The sequence below is a fragment of the Equus asinus genome, chromosome X, assembly GCF_041296235.1.
Source record: "Equus asinus isolate D_3611 breed Donkey chromosome X, EquAss-T2T_v2, whole genome shotgun sequence".
Taxonomy (NCBI): domain Eukaryota; kingdom Metazoa; phylum Chordata; class Mammalia; order Perissodactyla; family Equidae; genus Equus; species Equus asinus.
Window position 1 is genome coordinate 96,639,774 of NC_091820.1, and position 20,882 is coordinate 96,660,655.

Sequence of the window (20,882 nt, forward strand, 5' to 3'; positions counted from 1 at the left end):
TGTAATGAGTTTTGTTCAATAGGAGAACAACACAATCCAGCTGTGAGTGCCTGGTGACATCATGATGGATAATGGCTGGGAGGAGAGTAAGGGAAACTTGAGAGGCTGTGCATATCCTCAATGAGACAGACAGAGATTGCTGTTCTGGACAAAGCCAGCTATAGATGGAACCAAGAAGAACAACCAAACCAGTTATACAGAGGTAAAGGCTCTACAAATTTTTGTTCATCTGAGCTTATGGTGAGCAAACTAGGGTACCATTGTGCTAGAAGGTAATGGAAACAGGGCTCAAATCCAGATCTGCCTCACTTCTGTGCCCAGGTCCTTAGCCAGTACATTTCATGCTATCCTCTTTTAAAGATGAGGCCAGTAAAGGGGAAGGTACTTAACCTGTCCTGGGGGCCATTTTCATGTAAGGAAGTCTGGCAACAGGCTGATCCTAGACTGTGGTAGCCAGTTAAGGCTGAGGATTAAGATAGATTAATTGTGGTGTGGCTATTCATGCTTGTACATTGCACTATCACAAACGCCTGGGATTGGTACAGAGGAAAGCCTGTCATGTTTGAAACCCTTTTCTTCTCATGCTCAGTTTAGTCCTCAATATACTATATGATGTGCACATCATACTTTCAAGAGTAGAAAGTGAATTTCCCTTCCATTGTGGACATTCATCTCTGCTCTTTAAAATAACACACTGTGCTCATTCTTTCTGCCAAATCATATCTGCTCTCAGCACCTGAAAATAGAATGTCTCAATGGGAGGTCAAGGACTCCTTTGGATCCAGCCATATTTGTTTTGAGAAAGTAATGGACATCTTTTCATATGCCTGTTGGCCATTCGTATATCTTCTTTGGAGAAGTCTCTGATCAGATCTTTTGCCCATGTTTTAAGTGGGTTGTTGGTTATTTTGTTGTTGAGATGTATGAGTTCTTTGTATATTTTGGATATTAACCCCTTATCTGATATACGATTTGCAAATATCTTCTCCCAATTGTTAGGTTGTCTTTTCATTTTGTTGATGGTTTCCTTTGCTGTGCAAAAGCTTATTAGTTTGATGTAGTCCCATTTGTTCATTTTTTTCTTTTGTTTCCCTTGCCTGGTGAGACATGGTTCTTGAAAATATGCTGCTAAGAGTGATGTCAAAGATTGTACTGCCTATGTTTTCTTCCAGAAGTTTCATGGTTTTGGGTCTTACATTCAAGTCTTTAATCCATTTTTAGCTGATTTCTGTGCATGGTGTAAAATAATACTCTGTTTTCATTCTTTTGCATGTGGCTGTCCAGTTTTCCCAACACCATTTATTGAAGAGAAAGGCAAATCAAAACCACAATGAGATATCACCTCATTCCTGTCAGAATGGCTATAATTAACAAGACAGGAAACAAGTGTTGGAGAGGATGTGGAGAGAAGGGAACCCTCATACACTGCTGGAGGCACTGTAAACTGGCGCAGCCACTATGGAAACCCACTATGGACTATCCTCAGAAAATTAAGAATACATCTACCATATGATCCAGCTATCACACTGCTGGGTATTTAAGAGAACAGCCCTCTACTCCCTCCCCTGGCAGCAGTGATTCAGGGAAGGATCCCCACAATGGCCTGCATGCCTTGAGAAAACACGTGTGGCTTCCTTGAGTAGTTCGGCATGAGTAGGGAAGACAGCCAGCTTGTTATGTGCTTGTCTCCCAGTGGACATGGCTTGTGTGCCCATGAGTGGTCCCAGCAGGGGCAGAGAGGGTGGATCAGATTGCTTCCTGACTATCTACCAGCATATCTAGCATGTGTGCCCCTCTCCCTCCCTGCACATTGGCAAGGTCTTTCCAACATTTGGGATAGTATACAAAACAGATTTTCCTAGCTGGGGTGGGGAGCTCTGACCTGAGTCTTCAAAACACACCAGCCAGCACCAGAAACTAGAGGCTGAACAGCAAGTAACAACAAAAATCTGTCTCTCCTTAACCTGTGCTCCCCCCAGTGGTGGCAGGTGGACCTGTGACCAGAGGCTTCAGGATTGACAGCAGAACCAGTGCCCCTACCCCCAGTGGCAACGCCCCAGACATCAGCTCCACCAGCAGTGGGGACAGTGTAAAATTCCCTCGGTCCCCAGGCCCCTGGCAGGGACAGTGACACCCATGAACCCAGAACCCCTGACAGTGGTGCAAAAAGCAACCCCAGACAACCCAGGAACAGCAGCACAGGTGGTGTACCAGACAGCAGCACCTGAGCCTGTGCAGAGCCCATTGAGTGGCAGTGGAGGACCATGAGATTCCGATGACCCTAGAAGTAGTAGAAGTGCTCACAGCCTGGTGACCCTGAGGGTGACCCTTGAGACTAGAGCAAAGGCACCAGCAACCCTGAAGGCCCAAGCAGCAAATGGAGGGCACCGATGATGCCCCTGGCAGAGGCAGCAGAGAATGGAAAGTGTATTCTCTCAAATACAACCAGTAGCAGCACAGACCCAAAGTAACCAAAGCCATGCCCAAATAAGAAATGTGGTTACTACCACAAATATGCCAGGATAGGATTGACTCATCAAACACCGTGAAGAACTAAAGTAACACAGCAGAATAGAAGGAGAATGAAGCTCTCCAGAAACCAAACTTGAAGTGACAGAAGATCACAATCTGATTGAAAGAGAATTCAAAATAGCTATCATCAAGAAACTCAATAAGTAAGAAGAAAAGTCAGAAAGATACTTTCGTAAGCTCACAAATAAAATTAGTAAACAGAAGGAGCACTTCACCAAAGAGATTGAAACTCCAAAAAAAGCCTAACAGGAATTCTGGAGATGAAGATCAAAATAAATGAGATGAAAAAAAAATAATGTAGAAAGCATTGACAATAGAGCAGACAATATGAAGGACAGAAATAGTGAGCTCGAGGATAGAAATGTAGGAATGAGTCAGATGGAAGAAGAAGGGAATTAAGATTATTAAAAGATGAAGAAATTCTTCAAGAAATATCTGACTCAATTAGGAAAAGTAACATAAGGCTTATAGGTATCCCAGAAGGAAAAGACGGAGTGAAAGGAGCAGAGAGCTTATTCAAAGAAATAATAGCTGAGAACTTCCCAAGCCTGGGGAAAGAACTGGACATGCAAGTACTTGAAGCTAATAGAACTCCTAATTACATCAATGCAAAAAGACCTTCTCCAAGGCATATGATATTAAAACTGTCAAAAGTCAGTGACAAGGAAAAACTATTGAGAACAGCAAGGCAGAAGAAAATAACCTACAGAGGAACCCCTATCAGACTTTCAGCGAATTTCTCAGCAGAAACCCTATAGGCTAGGTGAGAGGTGAATGATAGCTTTCAAAAAACTGAAAGTGAAGAATTATCAGCAAAGAATACTCAATGCTTCAGATATGATGGAGAAATAAAAGGTTTCCCAGACAAAGTGGAGTAAGTTCATTGCTACTAGACCCGCCCTACAAGAAACATTGATGAGAGCCTTCTATCTGAAACTAAAAAGCAAAGGTTAAAAAACCTTGAGCAAGGAGATAAATAGAATCAGAAAATTGCAGCTCTATATCAGAATAGGTTAGAAAACAATTAATTATAACATAAAAGATAAAGGGAAAGAAAGCATCAAGAATAGCTACAACCAATACAATTAGCTCACAGACTCACAACAGAAAAAACAAGAATTTGTGACAACAAAAACATAGAAAGGCAAGAGGAAAGGGACAGAAATTGCATAGCCTAACAGAGATAAGAGGCTATCAGAAAAAAAAAAAGACTATCTCGTCTATGGGATCTTTTATACAAACCTCATAGTAACCACAAAACAAAAAATCAGAGCAGAGTCACAAAGCACAAATAAAGAGAAAATAGACAAATCATCACAGAAAACCACCACACTGAAATGGCAGACAGAAATACAAGGAAAACCAAACAATGGAAATATAGAACAATCAGAAAACAAGAGGTAAAATGGCAGTATTTAGTCCTCATATATCAATACCCACCCTAAAAGTAAATGAGTTTAATTCATTAGTTGAAAGGCACAGAGTGTCTGGATGGATTAAAAATCAAGACTGAACAATATGCGGCCACCAGGAGGCACATCTCAACTCTAAAGATAAACATAGGCTCAGAGTGAAGGGATGGAAGATGTTACTCCAAGCAAATGGCAAGGAAAACAAAGCAGGTGCCACTGTAGTTCCACCAGACAAAACAGACTTGAAGGTAAAAAGAATAACAAGAGACAATGATGGGCATTATGTAGCGATAAAAGGGACATTCCAAGAAGAAGTCATAGCACTTATTAATATATATGCACATAAGAAAGTAGCATCAAAGTATCTAAAGAAACTATAACAGAACTAAAGGGAGAGATTTACAGCAACACAATAATCGTAGGAGACTTCAACACTCCACATATGTCAGTGGATAGATCAACCAGACAGACAGTCAACAAAGAAACTGTGGACTTAATGAAACACTAGACAAGATGAACTTAATAGGTATATATAGAACATTTTATCCAAAGACTGCAGAATACACATTCTTCTCATTCCTCAAATGAAACATTCTCAAAGATAGACCATATGTTGGGAAACAAAATAAACCTCAATAAATTCAGAAGATTGAAATCATATCAAGCAGCTTTTCTAATCATAATGCTATGAAACTAAAAATCAATTACAAGAAAAAAGCTTGGAAAATCACAAGCATGTTGAGACTAAAAATATGGTACTGACCAATGACTACATAAGTGAATAAATCAAAGGAGAAATCAAAAAATCCCTAGAGACAAATGAAAACCAAAACACAACATACCAACTTTTATGGGATACAGCAAAAGCGGTACTAAGAGGGAAATTTGAAGCAATACAGGCCTACCTCAAGAAGCAAGAAAAATCTCAAATAAGTAATCTTAAACTACGCCTAAAGGAACTACAAAAAGAAGAACAAAGACCAAAGTCAGTAGACGTAGGGAAATAATAAAAATCAGAGCAGAAAGAAATGAAATAGAGAATAAAACAGCAATCAAATAGGTGAATGAATCTCAGAGCTGGTTCTTTGAGAAGATACACAAAACTGACAAATGCTTAGGCAGATTGACTATGAAAAAAAGACTGAAGATTCAAATAAAGAAAATCAGAAATGAAAGAGGAGAAATTACAATGGATACCACAGGAATATAAAGGATTATAAGAGAATACTATGAAAAGCTATATGAAAACAAATTGGATAACCTAAAAAATTGGATAAATTCTTATCATTCAACTTCCCAAAACTGAATCAGGAAGAAACAGAGAATCTGAAAAGCACAACCACAAGTAAAGAATCGAAACGGTAATAAAAACCTCCCAGAAAACAAAAGTCCAGGACCAGATATCTTGTCTGGAGAATTCTGCCAAACATCCAAAGAAGATTTAATTCCTATCCTTCTCAAACTATTCCAAAATATTGAAGAGGATGGGATGCTTCCTCACACATTCTGTGAAGCCAACATTACCCTGATATACAGACCAGAGAAGGACAACACAAAAATGAAAATTAAAGGCCAATATTGCTGTTGAACATAGATGCAAAAATCCCCAACAAAATATTAGCAAATCGAATGCAACAATACATTAAAAGGGTCATGCACCATGATCAAGTGGGATTGATTCCAGGCTGCAGGGATTCTTCAACAACTGCAAATCCATGTGAGACACCACCTTAACGAAATGAGGAATAAAAATCACATGATAATCCTAAAAGGTGCACAGAAAGCGTTTGATAAGAGCCAACATCCATTTATGATAAAAACCTTCGAAAAAATGAATATAGAAGAAATGACCGCAACATAATAAAGGCCACACATGACAAACCCACAGCCAACATCATGCTCAACAGTCAAACACTGAAAGCTATTTCTCTGAGAACAGGGACAAGACAAGGATGCCCACTCTTGCCACTCTCATTCAACACAGTACTGGAAGTTTTAGCCTGAGCAATTAGGCAAGAAAGGAAATAAAAGAGATCCAAATAGGAAAGACAGAAGTAAAACTGTCACTCTTTGCCCATGACATGATTCTATATGTAGAAAACACTGAACAATCCACCAAAAACGCATTAGAAATAATCAATGAATACAGTAATGCTGCAGGTACAAAATCAACATACAGAAATCACTTGCATTTCTATACACCAACAAGGAACCAGCAGAAAGAGAAACCAAGAATACAGTCTCCTTTACAACTGCAACAAAAAGAATAGAACACCTAGGAGTAAACTTAACCGAGGGGGTGAAAGACCCCTACACAGAAAAGTATAAGACATTACTGAAAGAAATCAAAGAAGACATAAACAAATGGAAAGATATTCCATACCCATGGAAAAGAAGAATAAGCATAGTTAAAATGTCCATATTACCTAGAGCAATCTGCAGATTCACCGCAATCCTAATCAGAATCCCAATGACATTCTTCACCAAAATAGAACAAGGAATCCTAAAATTGATGTGGAACAAAAACCCCGAATAGCCAAAGGAATCCTGAGAAAAAAGAACAAAGCTGGAGGTATCACACTCCCTGACTTCAAAAAATACTACAAAGCTATAGAAATCAAAACAGCATGATCCTGGCAGAAAAAGAGACACACAGATCAATGGAACAGAATTGAAAGCCCAGAAATGAACCCACATGTCTACGGACAGCCAATCTTTGACAAAGGAGCCAAGACCATATAACGGAGAAAGGAAGGTGTCTTCAATAAACGGTGTTGGGAAAACTGGACCGACACATGCAAAAGAGTGAAAGTAGACCATCAGCTTACACCACACACAGAAAATAACTTGAAATGGATTAAACACTTGAGTGTGAGACCTGAAACCATAAAACTCCCAGAAGAAAATATAGGCGATACACTCTTTGACATCGATCTTAGCAGTACCTTTTAGAATATGACGTCTGACCAGGTAAGGGAAACAAAAGAAAACATAAACAAATGGAACTGCATCAGATTAAAAAGTTTTTGCAAAGCAAAAGAAACCATGAACAAAATGAAAAGACAATCCACCAACTGGGAGAAAATATTTGCAAATCATATATCCAACAAGGGGTTAATTTCCAAAATATATGAAGGACACATACAACTCAACAACAAAAAACAACAACCAAATTAAAAAAGGGCCAGAGAGACATTTTCCAAAGAACATATTCAGATGGCGAAGAGGCATATGAAAAGATGTTCAACATCACTAATTATTAGGGAAACTACAATGAGATCACTTCACACCCCTCAGAATGGCTACAATTAACAAGACAAGAAGTAACAAGTGTTGGAGAGGATGTGGTGAAAAGGGAACCCTCATACACTGCTGGGGGGAGTGTAAGTTGGTGCAGCCACTATGGAAAACAGTATGGAGATTTCTCAAAACATTAAAAATAGAAATACTGTGTGATCCAGCTATTCCAGTACTGGGTACTTATCCAAAGAACATGAAATCAATACTTCAGAAAGATATATGCACCCTGAAGCTCATTGGAGCGTTATTCACAATAGCCAAGACGTAGAAGCAATCCAAGTGCCCATCAGCAGATGAATGGATCAAGATGCGGCAGATATACAGACAACGGAATAGTATTCAGTCATAAATAACCAAAATCTTGCCATTTGCGACAGCATGGATGGACCTTGAGGATATTATGCTGAGTGAAATAAGTCAGACAGAGAAAGACAAGTACCATATGATTTCGCTCATATTTGGAAGATAAACAGACACACAGATAAGGAGAATAGACTAGTAGTTACCAGAGGAGAAGGGGTTTGGGGGTAGGCAAAAGGGGCAGAGGGGCACATATGTATGGTGGCAGATGAAAACTGGACTGCTAGTGGTGAACACGGAGATGTACACCTGAAATTTACACAATGTTTTAAGCCAATATCACCCCAATAAAATACTTTTTTTTAAAAGTTAACTATGTTTGTCAGTGTTTTGTGCGATTGCTGCTTCTTTGCATTTTTCTCTCCCTCTTTTGAATGTCTTTTCCAAATTGTCTAAACTGAGTGAGAATTCCTATTATGGTCATAAGCAAAGCCCATAAAAGTATGTCCAATAATTAAGGGAAGGCTGGGTGAAGCATTAGGAAGAGTAAAGGCTTTGAGTTCAGAAGACGTGGGTTCCAGTTTGGGCTCAACAAGTGAATAGGAGCATGACATGTGGCAGTGTGGGACATTAAGGACTCTGAGCCCCAGGATTTCCATTCAGGGAGTGAGGACTCTCCCTCATAGAGTTCTTGTCAAGATTTATTGAAATCACAAGGCAGTGAAGGTCACACAGGTGCTATAGGCTCAGCCGTGCCCGGGATCTGAGGCTCAAGCTTCCTCAGCTGTAAAGAAGAAAATACCATGTGGACTTGGTAGTTATGTCAAAGGGATTAAATGTTATTGTGTAGTTGAAAAGTTAAGCCATGTCATATCATGCACTCAATTAATGAGAATATAAAGAATGACGATACGTCACCAGAGATCAACGGAAATTTTTGCTTCCTTCTTGAATTTTTTTACTATTTTCAAAATTCACTTAAATATTTTGAAATATAGTTAAAGGTATTTCACAAAGCAAATTGTATAACAGCTTTCAAACTTGCAATTCTACCTCTCGAAGTTTCTTTTCGTCTTTACCACGTAAAAGCATGTCTGTTAAAAATCACTGACGGTCAGGACGGAACTCTCATGGGATCCTTTAGAGGAGGAAGCATCAATCCACAGCCTCCACAGCTTCTTTAAAGCACGTTTCCCAGTTGTCTGTAAACCCACTCTGCAGTTCCACTGCTGAACAGCCCTGTGTCCTGAGCATCACCCTCAAAAGTGGAAGAGGCGAATCTGAGGGAAATCTTCAGATAAGATATTTGAAAACTTCAGAGTCTTCAGTGCACTGTGTGAAGCTACAGGCAATGAGAAATTTTGAGCTCACAGTCTTTGGTCCCCTTTCTCATGAAAAGTGCATCTGGAGAGGGTAAAGTCATTGGAGTTACTGGATGCCTAATGATAATCAAACCAGTAGGGTGTGTCTGAAACTTCTCACAGGGAGTGGAGTTTCAACTGAGATCTGAGGCTAAGGAGGCTTTAGGCAGCAGAAGACGAAAGGGTGGAGACCAGCCCAGAGATAAGAGGAAGGAAACACCTTATAACCCGGTTCACCCCTTGGGAAATCCAGTGTAGAGAGCTCTTATCCAGAAGTTTGGCATGCTGGGAAAAACTGTGACACTTAACAGGACAATTACAGAAAGTTCCTGAACTCCTTCTGCCCTCCTGGCTCCCAGCTCTGGCCTGTAATCTCCACCAGCACTCTAAGAGGAGTGTGATCTTATTACTAGGGTTTCTGTCTGTGAAACCATAGAGAAGAAGAAAATTGTTAGGGAAAGAAATTTGAGCGTTTTTTATTTTACATGTTCTTTCACCACTCACTATGCAAAATAACTTTTAAAAGATTTTTCTTACCTTTTAGCAAATAATACTTTTCACTGGAGAAAAGTCAGAAATTAGAGTTCTGTGCCGTCTAGTGAACATATCCAGACTGGCAGCTGGGATGTCACTTAGCAGGATGCTTTGGAAGGAGGGACCAAGGTCCCCATCAGAGGAAACTTTCTGGAAGATTTTGTGGCAAATGAAGCCTTAAAGGTGAGTTAGAGCCCACGTACATTTAAACCTAGTGGGAAGAACTTCTTTTCAGCCCCTCCCTCCCAACTATGACCAGAAACCTATATGACTGTGATTGAGAGAGAAAAGCAATGTGAAAACTATGTAGCTATAGATATATACAGTTAAGCTGCATACACACATATCGTGTTTGTCACGAAACTCCCAACCATGCGTATACTACAATGGTATAAAATTTTACAGCAGTTATTTTTCTGATTTCAAAGTAATACATTTATTTCAAAAACTAATGCAGTGTAAGAATGCCTATTTATTAGACATAATATTTTTGTGTGTTTTTTAATCTGGTTGCATAGCAAGATGTACATCCTTGGTAATTTAGTCTATAGTCCCCAGATATACATCTCTGTGTACAGTAGTATATAAGTAGTTTTACATGAACGTACACATTCTTCCAAATTTTGCTCACAATATGTATATTCTGTTCTTCATATGTTATATACATATGTTTATGTATATGCAAATATATATATATTCATCCATGTCTATATAATTGTTTTTGTACTTTAATATTTGTATGTTTGTCATGTGTAGTTCTTATTTGAATTAATTCAATAAACTTTGAATGGCACTCTTTTACTAATCAGATTTATTCATATAAGAGAATATTATTTGCCTATAAAATACGTTCCAGTAGCTTTTCAATAATTTGCATTTCTTGATATGTGAGATTTTTGTTTGAGATAGACAGGGTTTTTTAAACTTCCCTTTGCTTTCTCTAATTAAGTTTGTAACGTCATTAAGTTTTTCTTGGGATACGTAGGTAGTTCTTAATTCCCCTGGTGACTATGCCATGCTGATAGGGTACTCAAGCAACCCTCTCCCACATGCCTTGGTCCTGGTGATGAGGGTGGAGATGAAATCTCATCCCTTAGGCCTGGAGGCCTAGAGATAGGGCCACAAGGATTGAACTGTCCTGGGGGAGATGTGTGGGGCCTAGGCAGAAGCAGAGGAAAAGTAACCTCCATGGAGGAAACGAAATGATCATTTACAGGATCATTTTAAACTAGAGGCACTTTTCCTGGTGTCTCCTATAAGCAAGCAGGTATTCAATTCTTTTCCCCATTATTCTCAAATGCGGAATTAGCTCTAAAGCTTCTTCCCATTGTGCTCTGAAGCCTTCAAGGCTTTGAATCTAGAATTCCCAGCAGACTCATATTTGATGTAATCCTTTGTATTCCTTGTTTTTTTTTTTTTTCTGTCTTGGCTGTATTATTTTTAAGTAAAGAAAATCCATGAAAATTAAAGCAATTTCCATACCGTCAAAAGAAAAATATCAGAAATTTGAAAATCTGGGAGTAAATATTCGCAAACAATATTCCAGAATTTGTGCTAATGTGCAAGAACCTAAAGGACTTTTGTTAATCAGTAGAGAAGGGGACAAAAGATAACAACAAATAATTCACCTAAAGAGCAAACTGCTTTGCCAGTAAACATCTGGAAAGATGCCAAACAGCACAAATTGAAGAAATGAAAATCTGGATGTCACAATAAGTGAAAAAATCAATTTGCAGGAAATTATTTATGTGATTGCAAATTTTAAAAAGATCATATCTATAACTACATGACTAGCTAAATATTTTAAGTAGGTATATGCATTACCTAAAGAGAAACACATCTGCCATATGTGCACCCATCTACTTACATTGGATATCTTGGATATCTGTGAGTCATGGTGGGGGGATCGTACAGATGGAAGGTGCAGAATGATTTCATTGTCTAAGTATATGTTTTTAATGTTTAACATTTTGCAATTAGGCAAGTGTGTTGAGAGAAACAGTTGCAAATATCTAATTACCAATTGACAATAAAGTCCACATATATGTACCATGTTATAAAAATGTTCACATGATACGGTTTTATAAAAACTTTAAAAATTCAACTTTGGCTTGACAGTTTCTGTGCGTATGTGTGTGCATTTCTGTTTTAAACTTCCCTCACCCCATATGTTCACATGTCGTTCTTCTATACCTCTCTCAGAGGCTGGCCTTCCTCTCTCAGGGCACAGAGATCCAGGAAGGGATTGTGGATAACGAGTGGAAAATTCCAGAAAGTAGTGGAAAATTCCAGGAAGTTCTTGCTGATGCACTGGCATACAGGCTGTTGCCTCCTTCCCTCTTCTTTGCAGAACCCTCTGGACTTTCAGAGCTGCAGTGCTGGCTCTGACCACTAAGGTGCATCTGTTTACATTCCCTATATGTTTTTAAAATGAAAAATATAATTCTTCTACTTTTATTACAGTGACCCGCCAAACCCTTGTTCTTTTCTTTATATTTTCCAGGTCTGTGTTTTTCCTTTGTTTTGGTATTATCTCTCTCTGGGATGGGCTGGAGGTAATTCCAGCAAAGTGACTACTTTCAGAACATTCTGTTACTTTGCCCTAACTTAAGAAAATGCCATATATTGCAGCAAGAAATTAGTAAAGCTAGGCATGGAGAGGTCATCGCCACTCCATGGAGGTCTATTTCAGTCTCTGTTTTTCCAGGTAGCATCTGAATGACTCCAGACAAGCTGCAGCACCTCATTAAACCTCAGCAACCTTGGAAAGCTGGTGATTCTGACTTCAGAGTTCCCCTGGGAAGAACACATGAAAGAATAGATGCAATGTAGCAAGTACAGAGCCTGGCCTGAGCTGGCACTCAGAGTGCTCTGGGTTTGCAGAGTGAAGGAACACAATGCAATGCAGCTGACACAGAGACTAGCACACAGAGTTCCCTGAGTTTGTAGCTCCAAGTACCTGGATCCCAGGCCTCCTGACTCCAGTTGGCCTCCTCTGCAGGGGTGGCGCAGTTGGAAACAATTTCCTGGGAGGTACGCTGGTAGCAAACTCAGGGGGCAGTAGCTCTAGGAGGTTAAGTTTCGTCTGGCCTCCAGGGCTCTCTTCTCTCTGCCTCTGAGGAAGAGACTTCCTGTAAGGACTCCATCTTGTTTGTGTGGCCCTGACGAAAGAGGTTTGGGGCATTTTCTCGCCTTCCTCGGAAGCCGTCCCTGATCTTCCCCAAACGTCCAGCTCCAGACACCACAGATTCTCTTCACAAGCAGCTTGTGAGGACATTGGTGACAAGTCTCAGGCTTCAGGCCACACCATGGGTGAGTTGGTCAGCATGAGGCCTTGGCCTCAGAACCCCACAGGGCAGGAGGGGTTCTGGGTCCCCTTCCCTACCTCAAGCCACAGGACACTCAGCCGACCCCCCTTTAGAGGAGGGGTGGTGAGGGCCCGGGCTGACTATTTTCCAGTCTCCTGAGGAAATGGGCCAAGTGGCCCCTGACACACCTATCCTGGTTCTACACAGAAAACCTCCCCTCTTATGGAAGTGGTCATGGCTGAGGTAAAATTTTTTCCCTGGTTGAGGGGAAAGGCCTGAGCCGTGTGGTCGTCTCAGGTCCGTGATTTGGAGCCTGGGGAGAGTTACCTAGATGGAGGTGGGGGTGTGGGTTGGTGTAAATTAACATTCTTTGGATTCATTCTAGAGGTGGGGGAGGGCCACCCTTACTCTTGAATCTTGTATCAACTATTCAAGGTAGATTGTATTACCCCCCGTGGAAGTTTCCTGGAGGCTTGCTTTATGGCCCAGCATATGACTTATTCTAGAATGTCCCATGTGTAGTTATGTGCATTGCTCTATGTCAATTAAGTAAAATTGTTAATTTACTTTAATCACATTTTAAATCTTCTCCATCTCGCTGAATTTTTGTCCGTCCTTTTAGATGTCACTCAGTGAGGTGTATTAAAATTTCCCACTGTGACCATGGATTTAACCATTTCTCCATTTCCTTGTGTCAGTTTTTGCTTTCCATGTTTTGGCTGTATGTTAAGACGTGTGTGCAAATTTTGAATTTTTTGTTAATATCTTCTTATAGCATTGAACCTTTCATTATAAGGAAATTTCCCTCTTTTCTCTAGTATTGTTTTCTGTTTAAAGAAGTCGGGGCCTGCCAGGTGTGCAGTGGTTAAGTTCGTGCATTCAGCTTGGGCAGCCATGGGTTTGCCGGTTCAGATCCCAGGAGCGGTCCTACGCACCGCTTTTCAAGTCATGCTGTGGCAGGCATCCTACATATAAAGTAGAGGACGATGGGCACGGACGTTAGTTCAGGACTAGTCTTCCTCAGCAAAAAGAGGAGGATCGGCAGCAGATGATAAGTCAGGGCTAGTCTTCCTAACATTTAAAAAAACGAAAAAAAGAAGTGTACTTTTTCTTTTGCTAATACGGTTATACCAGCTTTCAGTAAGTTAGTGTGGAAATGGTATACATTTTGCCAATTGTTTTACTTTCCAATGTTTTAGATTGTTAAATTTTGTATATGTCTTTTGTAAGGAGCATTTGATGGAAGGCTGAGTGTGACAATATCTGTTTTTCAGTTTTGAATATTTAGTATGAAACTTTTAATGTAAATATAGATACAATTTGGTTTATATACACCGTATTATGTACATTTATTTTTGCCTGTTCTAAGTTCCTTTCTCTTCTGCTTTCTTTTGAAATCTATTAAACTATCTCATTTTGCTAGATAGTTAAACATTTTTTTGCCCTTCTTGTCAGGTTTGCCTTTAAGATTACAATGTACATTTTAGACTTTTCACAGTCTATTGTAAATTAGATCTTTCAAGGTCCTCAGATAATGAAGGGACCTTGCAACACTTTGATTCCATTTACCTGCTCCCAATTTATTGTCATGCATTTTAACTCTATGCATATTTAAACCTCCAAAAGAACTTATTATCATTGTGCTATATAGCCAATACTTATTTAGATTTGCCTACATATTCACAAATGTCATTAGTCTTTCTTTCCTGCACCTGTGTGCCTCCATCTGGGACCATATTTCTTCTACCTGAAGAAGAACCTTTAATATTTCTTTTAGTTTGAGTTTTCTCATCACAAATTTTCCCAGTTTTTGCTACATTAACATCATTATAAAAGGCATATCTTTTCTTTTGGAATGTTTTTCCTTAAAGTGTACTTTTTCTCCTATCCATATTGTTTGACTTGATGTCTTCTTACTTTTGGAAACTTCTCAACCAAGATCTCTTCAGAGACGACTTCTCCACTATTCCCTCTCATTCTTTCCGGGACTCAAACTAACCATGTGTTAGATATGTTCACTATGTCTCCTTTTATTCTCTCCCTCTCTCTTTTCGTATTCTCCATATTCTGTTTCTCCAGGCTTCATTCCAGATATTTTCATCAGACTTCTCTCTCATTTCTTTAATCCTTCCTCCTGGCAGGGAACTCACCTTTGACCCTGGAACCATAACACCAAACTTTCAGGGTCGATTTTACTATCACCCTAGAGCAGAAGAGGGAAGTGAGAGTTAGAGATGATAAACAACGTGTCCCAGGTCACCTAGCCTGAAACGGGCAGAGCAGGGACTAACATCACAATTAAACCCTAGTCCCAAACCCTTTCCTCTGTGCTTATTTTCTTCTTGGCTGTGAATGCTCCCCACCTCTCGTCTTCCAGGAAGCGGAACCACAGTGAAATCTTTCAACCTTTTGAGCCCTGTGATGCACTTCTTTTTAGATTAGAGAAGTCAGTGACATTCCTTCATTAGCCATGATATTTCTCCAGGACTTTTTCTGGTATTGGAACTAATGATGTGTTGTTCTCAATTTCAGGGCACAATAACCAACCTAACTTCCTACAAAGAAGGGCAAGATGCTGGGGTATTTACCGAAGGAGATATAGTAATTGGTCTGAAGAAGTCAGTTCTGGCATTCATCCTTCATCTCACCAGCAGCAAGATGGAGATCCAGGAAAAAGTGATGCTCCTGTGGACACTGGAATAAGATAGTAAGTGACCAGTCAGCATGGCTGAAATGTACCAGCCAGTGGAATCCGTAACCCTGTATTCAATATGTCACTTTTCTCTCCAGTCTGGAAGAGTGAGGAACGACAGGATCAGGTTAAGGGTTGAGCAAACTTTATTGTAGCCCTGGTATAAGTGGAGCAAACGTGTATAGGAGACGTCCTGAGTATACAGGGACTGCTTCTTTCTCTCCACTTTTCCACAGTGCTCCCTATGCCATTCCACCCTGTCATCGGAGAGGCACTTTTCAGAAACAAGACCAAACCCACGTTAACATGGAGAGAGAGCAAAAGCCTCCAGAGAGAAGAACGGAGGGGAACAAGCAGGATGAGACCTCAGGGAGCTGGTTCAAGATCATGGTGAGTGTCCTAGCAAAGTGGACTTAATATTTAGAAGAAGCTGAACAGAGGACATTATGTTGGACTGGTGTAGGGATGCTAGGTACTCTTCTGAGGCAGAGGAGTTGGTCATCTGTCATTTTATTACCTAGAGTTAACATCCTAGTCATATAAAGGCAGACTCAGAGCAGCAGCAAAAAAGGAACAGACTGACTGTAGGGAGAATGGGAGAGGAGAATGGGAGAGGTTATCTAAAAGCCAAGGAGGAAACTACTGCCAATGAGATGGAGCAACTCCACCCAGCAAGGCTCATTTGGCTCAAGCTAGTGTGGGAGAGGGTTGAATCTCGGGTTCTTGTCAGAGGGGCAGGCCAGGTCTGCCTTAGGTAGGATCTCTTGGAATTTTATAAAAGAGAGTACATGTTAAACATCTTAAGTTGATTATTTGAAGAAAAGTATTTGAATGGAAAAAAGGGTATTTAGGAAATCCATGTCTGGTACAAAAGTTATAAATAATGGATATTGTTCTATCTTAAGAAATTATTTTAAAGCCTGAAAAAAAGGACTGAAAGGAAGATATGGTTCGGTCTTATCTTAACCTTAGATTCCATTATGTCAATTTCCTCTCTCATCTTCTCTCACTCCTAGGTTCCATTTGGCATAAAATATGATGAGAAGTGGCTGCTCAGTTTGATTCAGAAGCAATGCAGTGTCCCCTTCACTCCAGTTGAAGTAAGAGGACAGAGAGGTGGAGAAGTAGAAACAAGGCAGCTTGAGGTTCCAGATGGGCAGGGTCCTCTGGTCTCCTATTCTGTTTCTCTTGTCACTCTCCCCATAGTTTCACTATGAGAAAATGCAGGCCCAGTTCTTCGTTGAGAATGCCAACATTGCCTTTGCATTGAAGAATATCAACGGCAAGATTTGGGATAAGAATAATGAAAGGGTGTGTGTCAAAGACATGACCAGGGTTAGCGAGGGGCGAGGGGGCAGGACAGCGGCAAGGTCTTGCTTGATCCCAAGGCTCAGATTTCCTGGTGCTTACCCAGCCCCTCTTGTGCTCTTTGCAGATATCTATCTTTGTCAGCCCCTCTGATGCACCCTGCTCTGTGCAGAAGGAGCTGAAGTCAGAAAAGGTGAAGCAGGTAAAGTTAGTGCAGACTCAAACGAGTTGTGCACTCACATGCAGACCCACCTCTTCCACCCCCGCCTATTACCTCCCTTCACCACCTCAGACTCAGAGCCACTAAATCCCATCTCTAACTCTGCAGCTGACCATGCACAAACTATATGATCTCTCCTGGCAGTCTCTTGAAGTCCAGAGACTCCGCTTTGACCCTGGTAGGCTCCAGCAGTAATTCTAGGGAGGGTGAGGGCAGAGGGGTCTAACTGTTGGGACGGAGACTTAGGGATGGAAACCTGGGGAGGGGTTGGTGCTGGGGCTGTACCAGCTGGGCCCCTCTCAGCCTTCTCATTTCCTCCTCTCGGCCTCTTTGAGCCTCGGTGACCTTTGGTGTGGAAATGGTACCGAATCCTGGAAATGACATGGCTGCCTCCCTGCAGATCCATGGAGAGAACATGCCCAAGGTGAGGACTTGGGCCCACTGCTGGGATTGATGGTGAATGGGGAGAGTTCAGGTAGAAGAGGCAGATTGGTCTCAGATATCCCTGGTTGAGGTCCTCACTCTCTTTCCTCCTCATAGCTTTTGCCCTGGAACCTGAGCAACACGAAACCCTGCCAGCTGGCTGGCCTGTCCACCACTATGCAGAATGCCTCCAACATCAAGAACTTAAACCTCGCCAGCAACGAGGTGAGGTTCAGTACCCAGATCCTTCTTTGAGGGGAAGGTAGGACGGTTCCTGGGGTGATGACAAGAGGCAGGGAAGTGGATTTGTTAGCAAACATAGGAACTGGGGTGCAGGGTCATCCTGGCTCTCTTCCTCTGGTCCACGTTGTTCCTCCTCATTATCACAGGTGAAGTCTGCAGGGAAGTTGGACAAGGGCCAAGGGCTGGAGCCAGAAGAGATGAGCGCAGACAGAAACTCCCTGTGCACCACCTTCCCAGATAAGTCAACCAACATAAGGTCAGTTGTACCCTCTGTTGCCTCCTGGGAGCCCGAGCTACTGCTGACAGTGACTGTTTGCAGGAGGCAGCAGTCCTGGTCTTCTGGGTGGACCACAGGCCCTGCCATTTCTTTTCTGTGCCCCTCACCTGTGCTTAGAGGACAGGCCTCTCAAGGGCACAGCCCCTCCCTCCCTCCACAAGTTACATCATCCTGCTTGGACCTTCAGAGTATCCCTGGGTCACCCAAGATGGGTGTGATTCCTCAGACAAGGACTCGACTAAGACAGGCACCAGTGCACAGGGGCCATCAGGAGAGAAGGTGGTCATAGAGGGGGCCACAGACCCTCAGCCTCGTGCTGAGCTGGGGCCTGACTATTTATTCTTTCTGGGGAAGGTCTCGCCCACGGGGCTGCTCCATTTCCCATTCTCAGTTCAGACTGAGCTCACACAGGTGACAAAGTGTCAACCAACATCCACTGGCCTCCCAGCCCAACAAGTGCACCTTTTCCATTCCGACCTCGGGTCCAGGGCCAGCCATGGCAGATGAAGGAGAGGGCTGCAGCAGGGGAGCCATCGCCCCTTTCTTCTCTCTTCTTCCCTGACCCCCACCACCAGGGCAGAGTTTTTTTCTCTTCCCTTTGCTTTGCTTTGCTTTCTCTCTCTCCCTTGTCTCTACTCCCCTGTGTCTCTCTCATCTCTCTCCTCCTAACTTCACTCTGTCCTCATCCCCACCTCTTCTCTCCCTGCCTCCTAAGCCCAGCCCCACTCACCTCCTTGCTCCAGCATCATGGGCCATCCCTGGTGGTGTCCTGGTCCTGGCAGAATGCTGGACCCCCAGTGAGGTAGCAGAGCCCTGGGCTCCCACCCCATTCCCTCTCTGCTCTGGAGCCTTCAGTGAGGTGTTGGAGAAAGGAAGGTGGGCAGGGAAGGGAAGGAAGCCCCGGACCTGGGAGCCAAATTCTAAGTTGTGCATGGGAAAGCAGTCAGAGCAGTCTAGGTGAGAGCCACCCAGGGGGAAGGGTTGGGGGGAAGGAGAGAGGGAGGGAGAGCAAGCAAGCCCTCTTCCTATGGGTCAGTCCATGGGGGAGGAGCCCAGGGCCCTGGAGGGCTGCAACACGGATTGAAGGTGGGACACCCTGGGCTGTGTCTCTGATGTAAATCTGCTTGCTTTCATGAGGAAAGACACCTCCACAGTTTCACTTTTCTGTTTTGTCTTGATTTTGGCAGCTCCATCCTGGAATTGTTCCCCAAGTTGTTAAGCTTGGTAATTGTATTCCTTGATCATTGACTCCTCTAACTGACACTGACACTGCCCACAAACTGCTCCCAACCCCTTTAGGTGTTCCCCAAGTTACATTTTTCAACCTGAGCCTTAAACCTCATGGTGGGAGGGTGGTGGTACACACCTATGTGGGCACCTGACAAAGGCTCTCAGTCTTATTCAACAACATTCTCCAAGGCTTCAGGGACCCCTTGATGATGATCCCAAATGTAACCTTGCCCATGGAACTTCCAGGGCCCTTTCACACCTGACCCCTGACCCTCACCCCCTGCTGGACCCATCCTTTTCCCAGATGATCCAGCACCAGCTGCTGGTCTGCCCTGCTGACTTGCTCTTCCCTTTCCCAGGATAGCCAGGAGTCACGCCCACCAACTAACTTTGGTATTGAAGCCCACAAGAGGCTACCAACCTGCAAGGTGAGGCGGGAGGACCAAGCAGAGATTTATGCGGTGCATGAGGAGGGGTATCAGCTGTGGTCCTGAAAACTGTTGTAATTTCAGGGAAGCTTCTTTGAATCTGATGCGCTGAAGAGTCTGGTTCTGCAATTCCTGCGGCGGTAAGTACTCCTGGGAATCTGAGGAAGGGGACGGCTGGGCCGGGGGAGGCCGCCTAAGCTCAGGTCTGCTTCTTGGGTCTTTGAAGTCTCATTTGGAGCCCAGGTCACACATGCAGCTTGTCCCTTCTGTTCCCCCACAGATATTACCTGACCTATGACTCTGGAGACCGACAGGGTCTTCTCGGTGCTTACCTTGACAAGGCCTGCTTTTCCCTGAGCATCCCTTTCAACCCCGAGGACCCAGCCCCGTGAGTATCACAGCTCAGACTCTGTTCCTGGGCCCTGTGACTCCCCAGCAGACACAGGCCAGCTCCTGGAAATACCCAGTGGACAGACCACCACCTCCTGTTCCTCTTTCTCTCCCAGAAGCAGCTTGTGCGAGTACGTCAAGGATAACAGGAATATAAAGAAGCTCAAGGACCCCCGTGCGTGTGGGAAGATTGGGCAGGGAAAAGGGTCATGGAGGGATTTTTCAAGGCCCAGAGTGTGGCAGCCCCTGACCTTCGCTCTCCTCCCCCCACAGACCTGCGGCTTCAGCTGTTGAAGAGTACAAAACATGACATCGTGCGCTCTCTCTGTGTGTTGCCCGCAACTCAGCATGACTTCAGCTCCTTTGTGGTGGACCAGTGGCTCCAGACGGTGAGCACCTGCTTCCTCCCTCAGGCAGGCCCAGAAAGCTGCAGGTGGGTAGGAGGCTTAGGTGGTGACTGAGCCCCTGGGCTCTTCCCTTTCAGGAAAGGGTGCTGTGCTTCTCTGTCAACGGGGTGTTCAAGGAAGGTGAGTGTATGTGGAGTCTCCACTAGATGGCCCGCTGCTCCCTCCCCGTGGCTGGGCTCCCCCTCAGAACTCTCCCAGCTTCCCTGATCCCTTCCCCTCTCTTCCTACTCCCTCTGTGTTCTTCCTACTCCCTCTGTGTTCTTCAGTCCCCACTCTGCCTCCAAACCATCCTGGTCTGACCTGTGTCCATGCCTGTCTGCCCTGCACAGCTCAGGCATCAGGGACACAGGCTGTGGAGTTTGATGTCTCTCATCCCAGATCCTTACTCTATGAACTTTGGCCGGTTCCTTAACCTCTATGTTTCCTCATTTGGAAAATGGGGCTTATAATACCCACCTCTTGGGTAGCTGTGAAAAATGAATCGAGTGAACTTGTAAAGTGGTTGTCACAGAGCCCG

At 43.0% G+C, this 20,882-nt stretch overlaps 1 protein-coding gene across 3 annotated transcripts in view; it reads left to right on the plus strand.

The window, feature by feature from the left end:
- LOC123282634 (nuclear RNA export factor 3-like) overlaps positions 1 to 20,882 on the plus strand; it is a 69,402-nt gene that overhangs the window by 46,705 nt on the left and 1,815 nt on the right. The window contains exons 5-24 of one of the 3 annotated variants that reach the window (XM_070502362.1): positions 23 to 202; positions 9,450 to 9,622; positions 11,642 to 11,835; positions 12,147 to 12,751; positions 15,280 to 15,454; positions 15,676 to 15,829; positions 16,456 to 16,539; positions 16,646 to 16,750; positions 16,875 to 16,949; positions 17,076 to 17,145; positions 17,303 to 17,391; positions 17,508 to 17,615; positions 17,780 to 17,889; positions 19,098 to 19,134; positions 19,500 to 19,568; positions 19,653 to 19,708; positions 19,849 to 19,956; positions 20,075 to 20,133; positions 20,232 to 20,347; positions 20,443 to 20,485. In XM_070502362.1, the coding sequence (XP_070358463.1) occupies positions 12,748 to 12,751; positions 15,280 to 15,454; positions 15,676 to 15,829; positions 16,456 to 16,539; positions 16,646 to 16,750; positions 16,875 to 16,949; positions 17,076 to 17,145; positions 17,303 to 17,391; positions 17,508 to 17,615; positions 17,780 to 17,889; positions 19,098 to 19,134; positions 19,500 to 19,568; positions 19,653 to 19,708; positions 19,849 to 19,956; positions 20,075 to 20,133; positions 20,232 to 20,347; positions 20,443 to 20,485 (1,462 nt within the window). In that variant the 5' untranslated portion in view covers positions 23 to 202; positions 9,450 to 9,622; positions 11,642 to 11,835; positions 12,147 to 12,747. Of the gene's footprint in view, positions 1 to 22; positions 203 to 9,449; positions 9,623 to 11,641; positions 11,836 to 12,146; positions 12,752 to 15,279; positions 15,455 to 15,675; positions 15,830 to 16,455; positions 16,540 to 16,645; positions 16,751 to 16,874; positions 16,950 to 17,075; positions 17,146 to 17,302; positions 17,392 to 17,507; positions 17,616 to 17,779; positions 17,890 to 19,097; positions 19,135 to 19,499; positions 19,569 to 19,652; positions 19,709 to 19,848; positions 19,957 to 20,074; positions 20,134 to 20,231; positions 20,348 to 20,442; positions 20,486 to 20,882 lie in introns of those variants that run through there. The other 2 variants (XM_070502364.1, XM_070502363.1) reach the window with 2 other exon arrangements.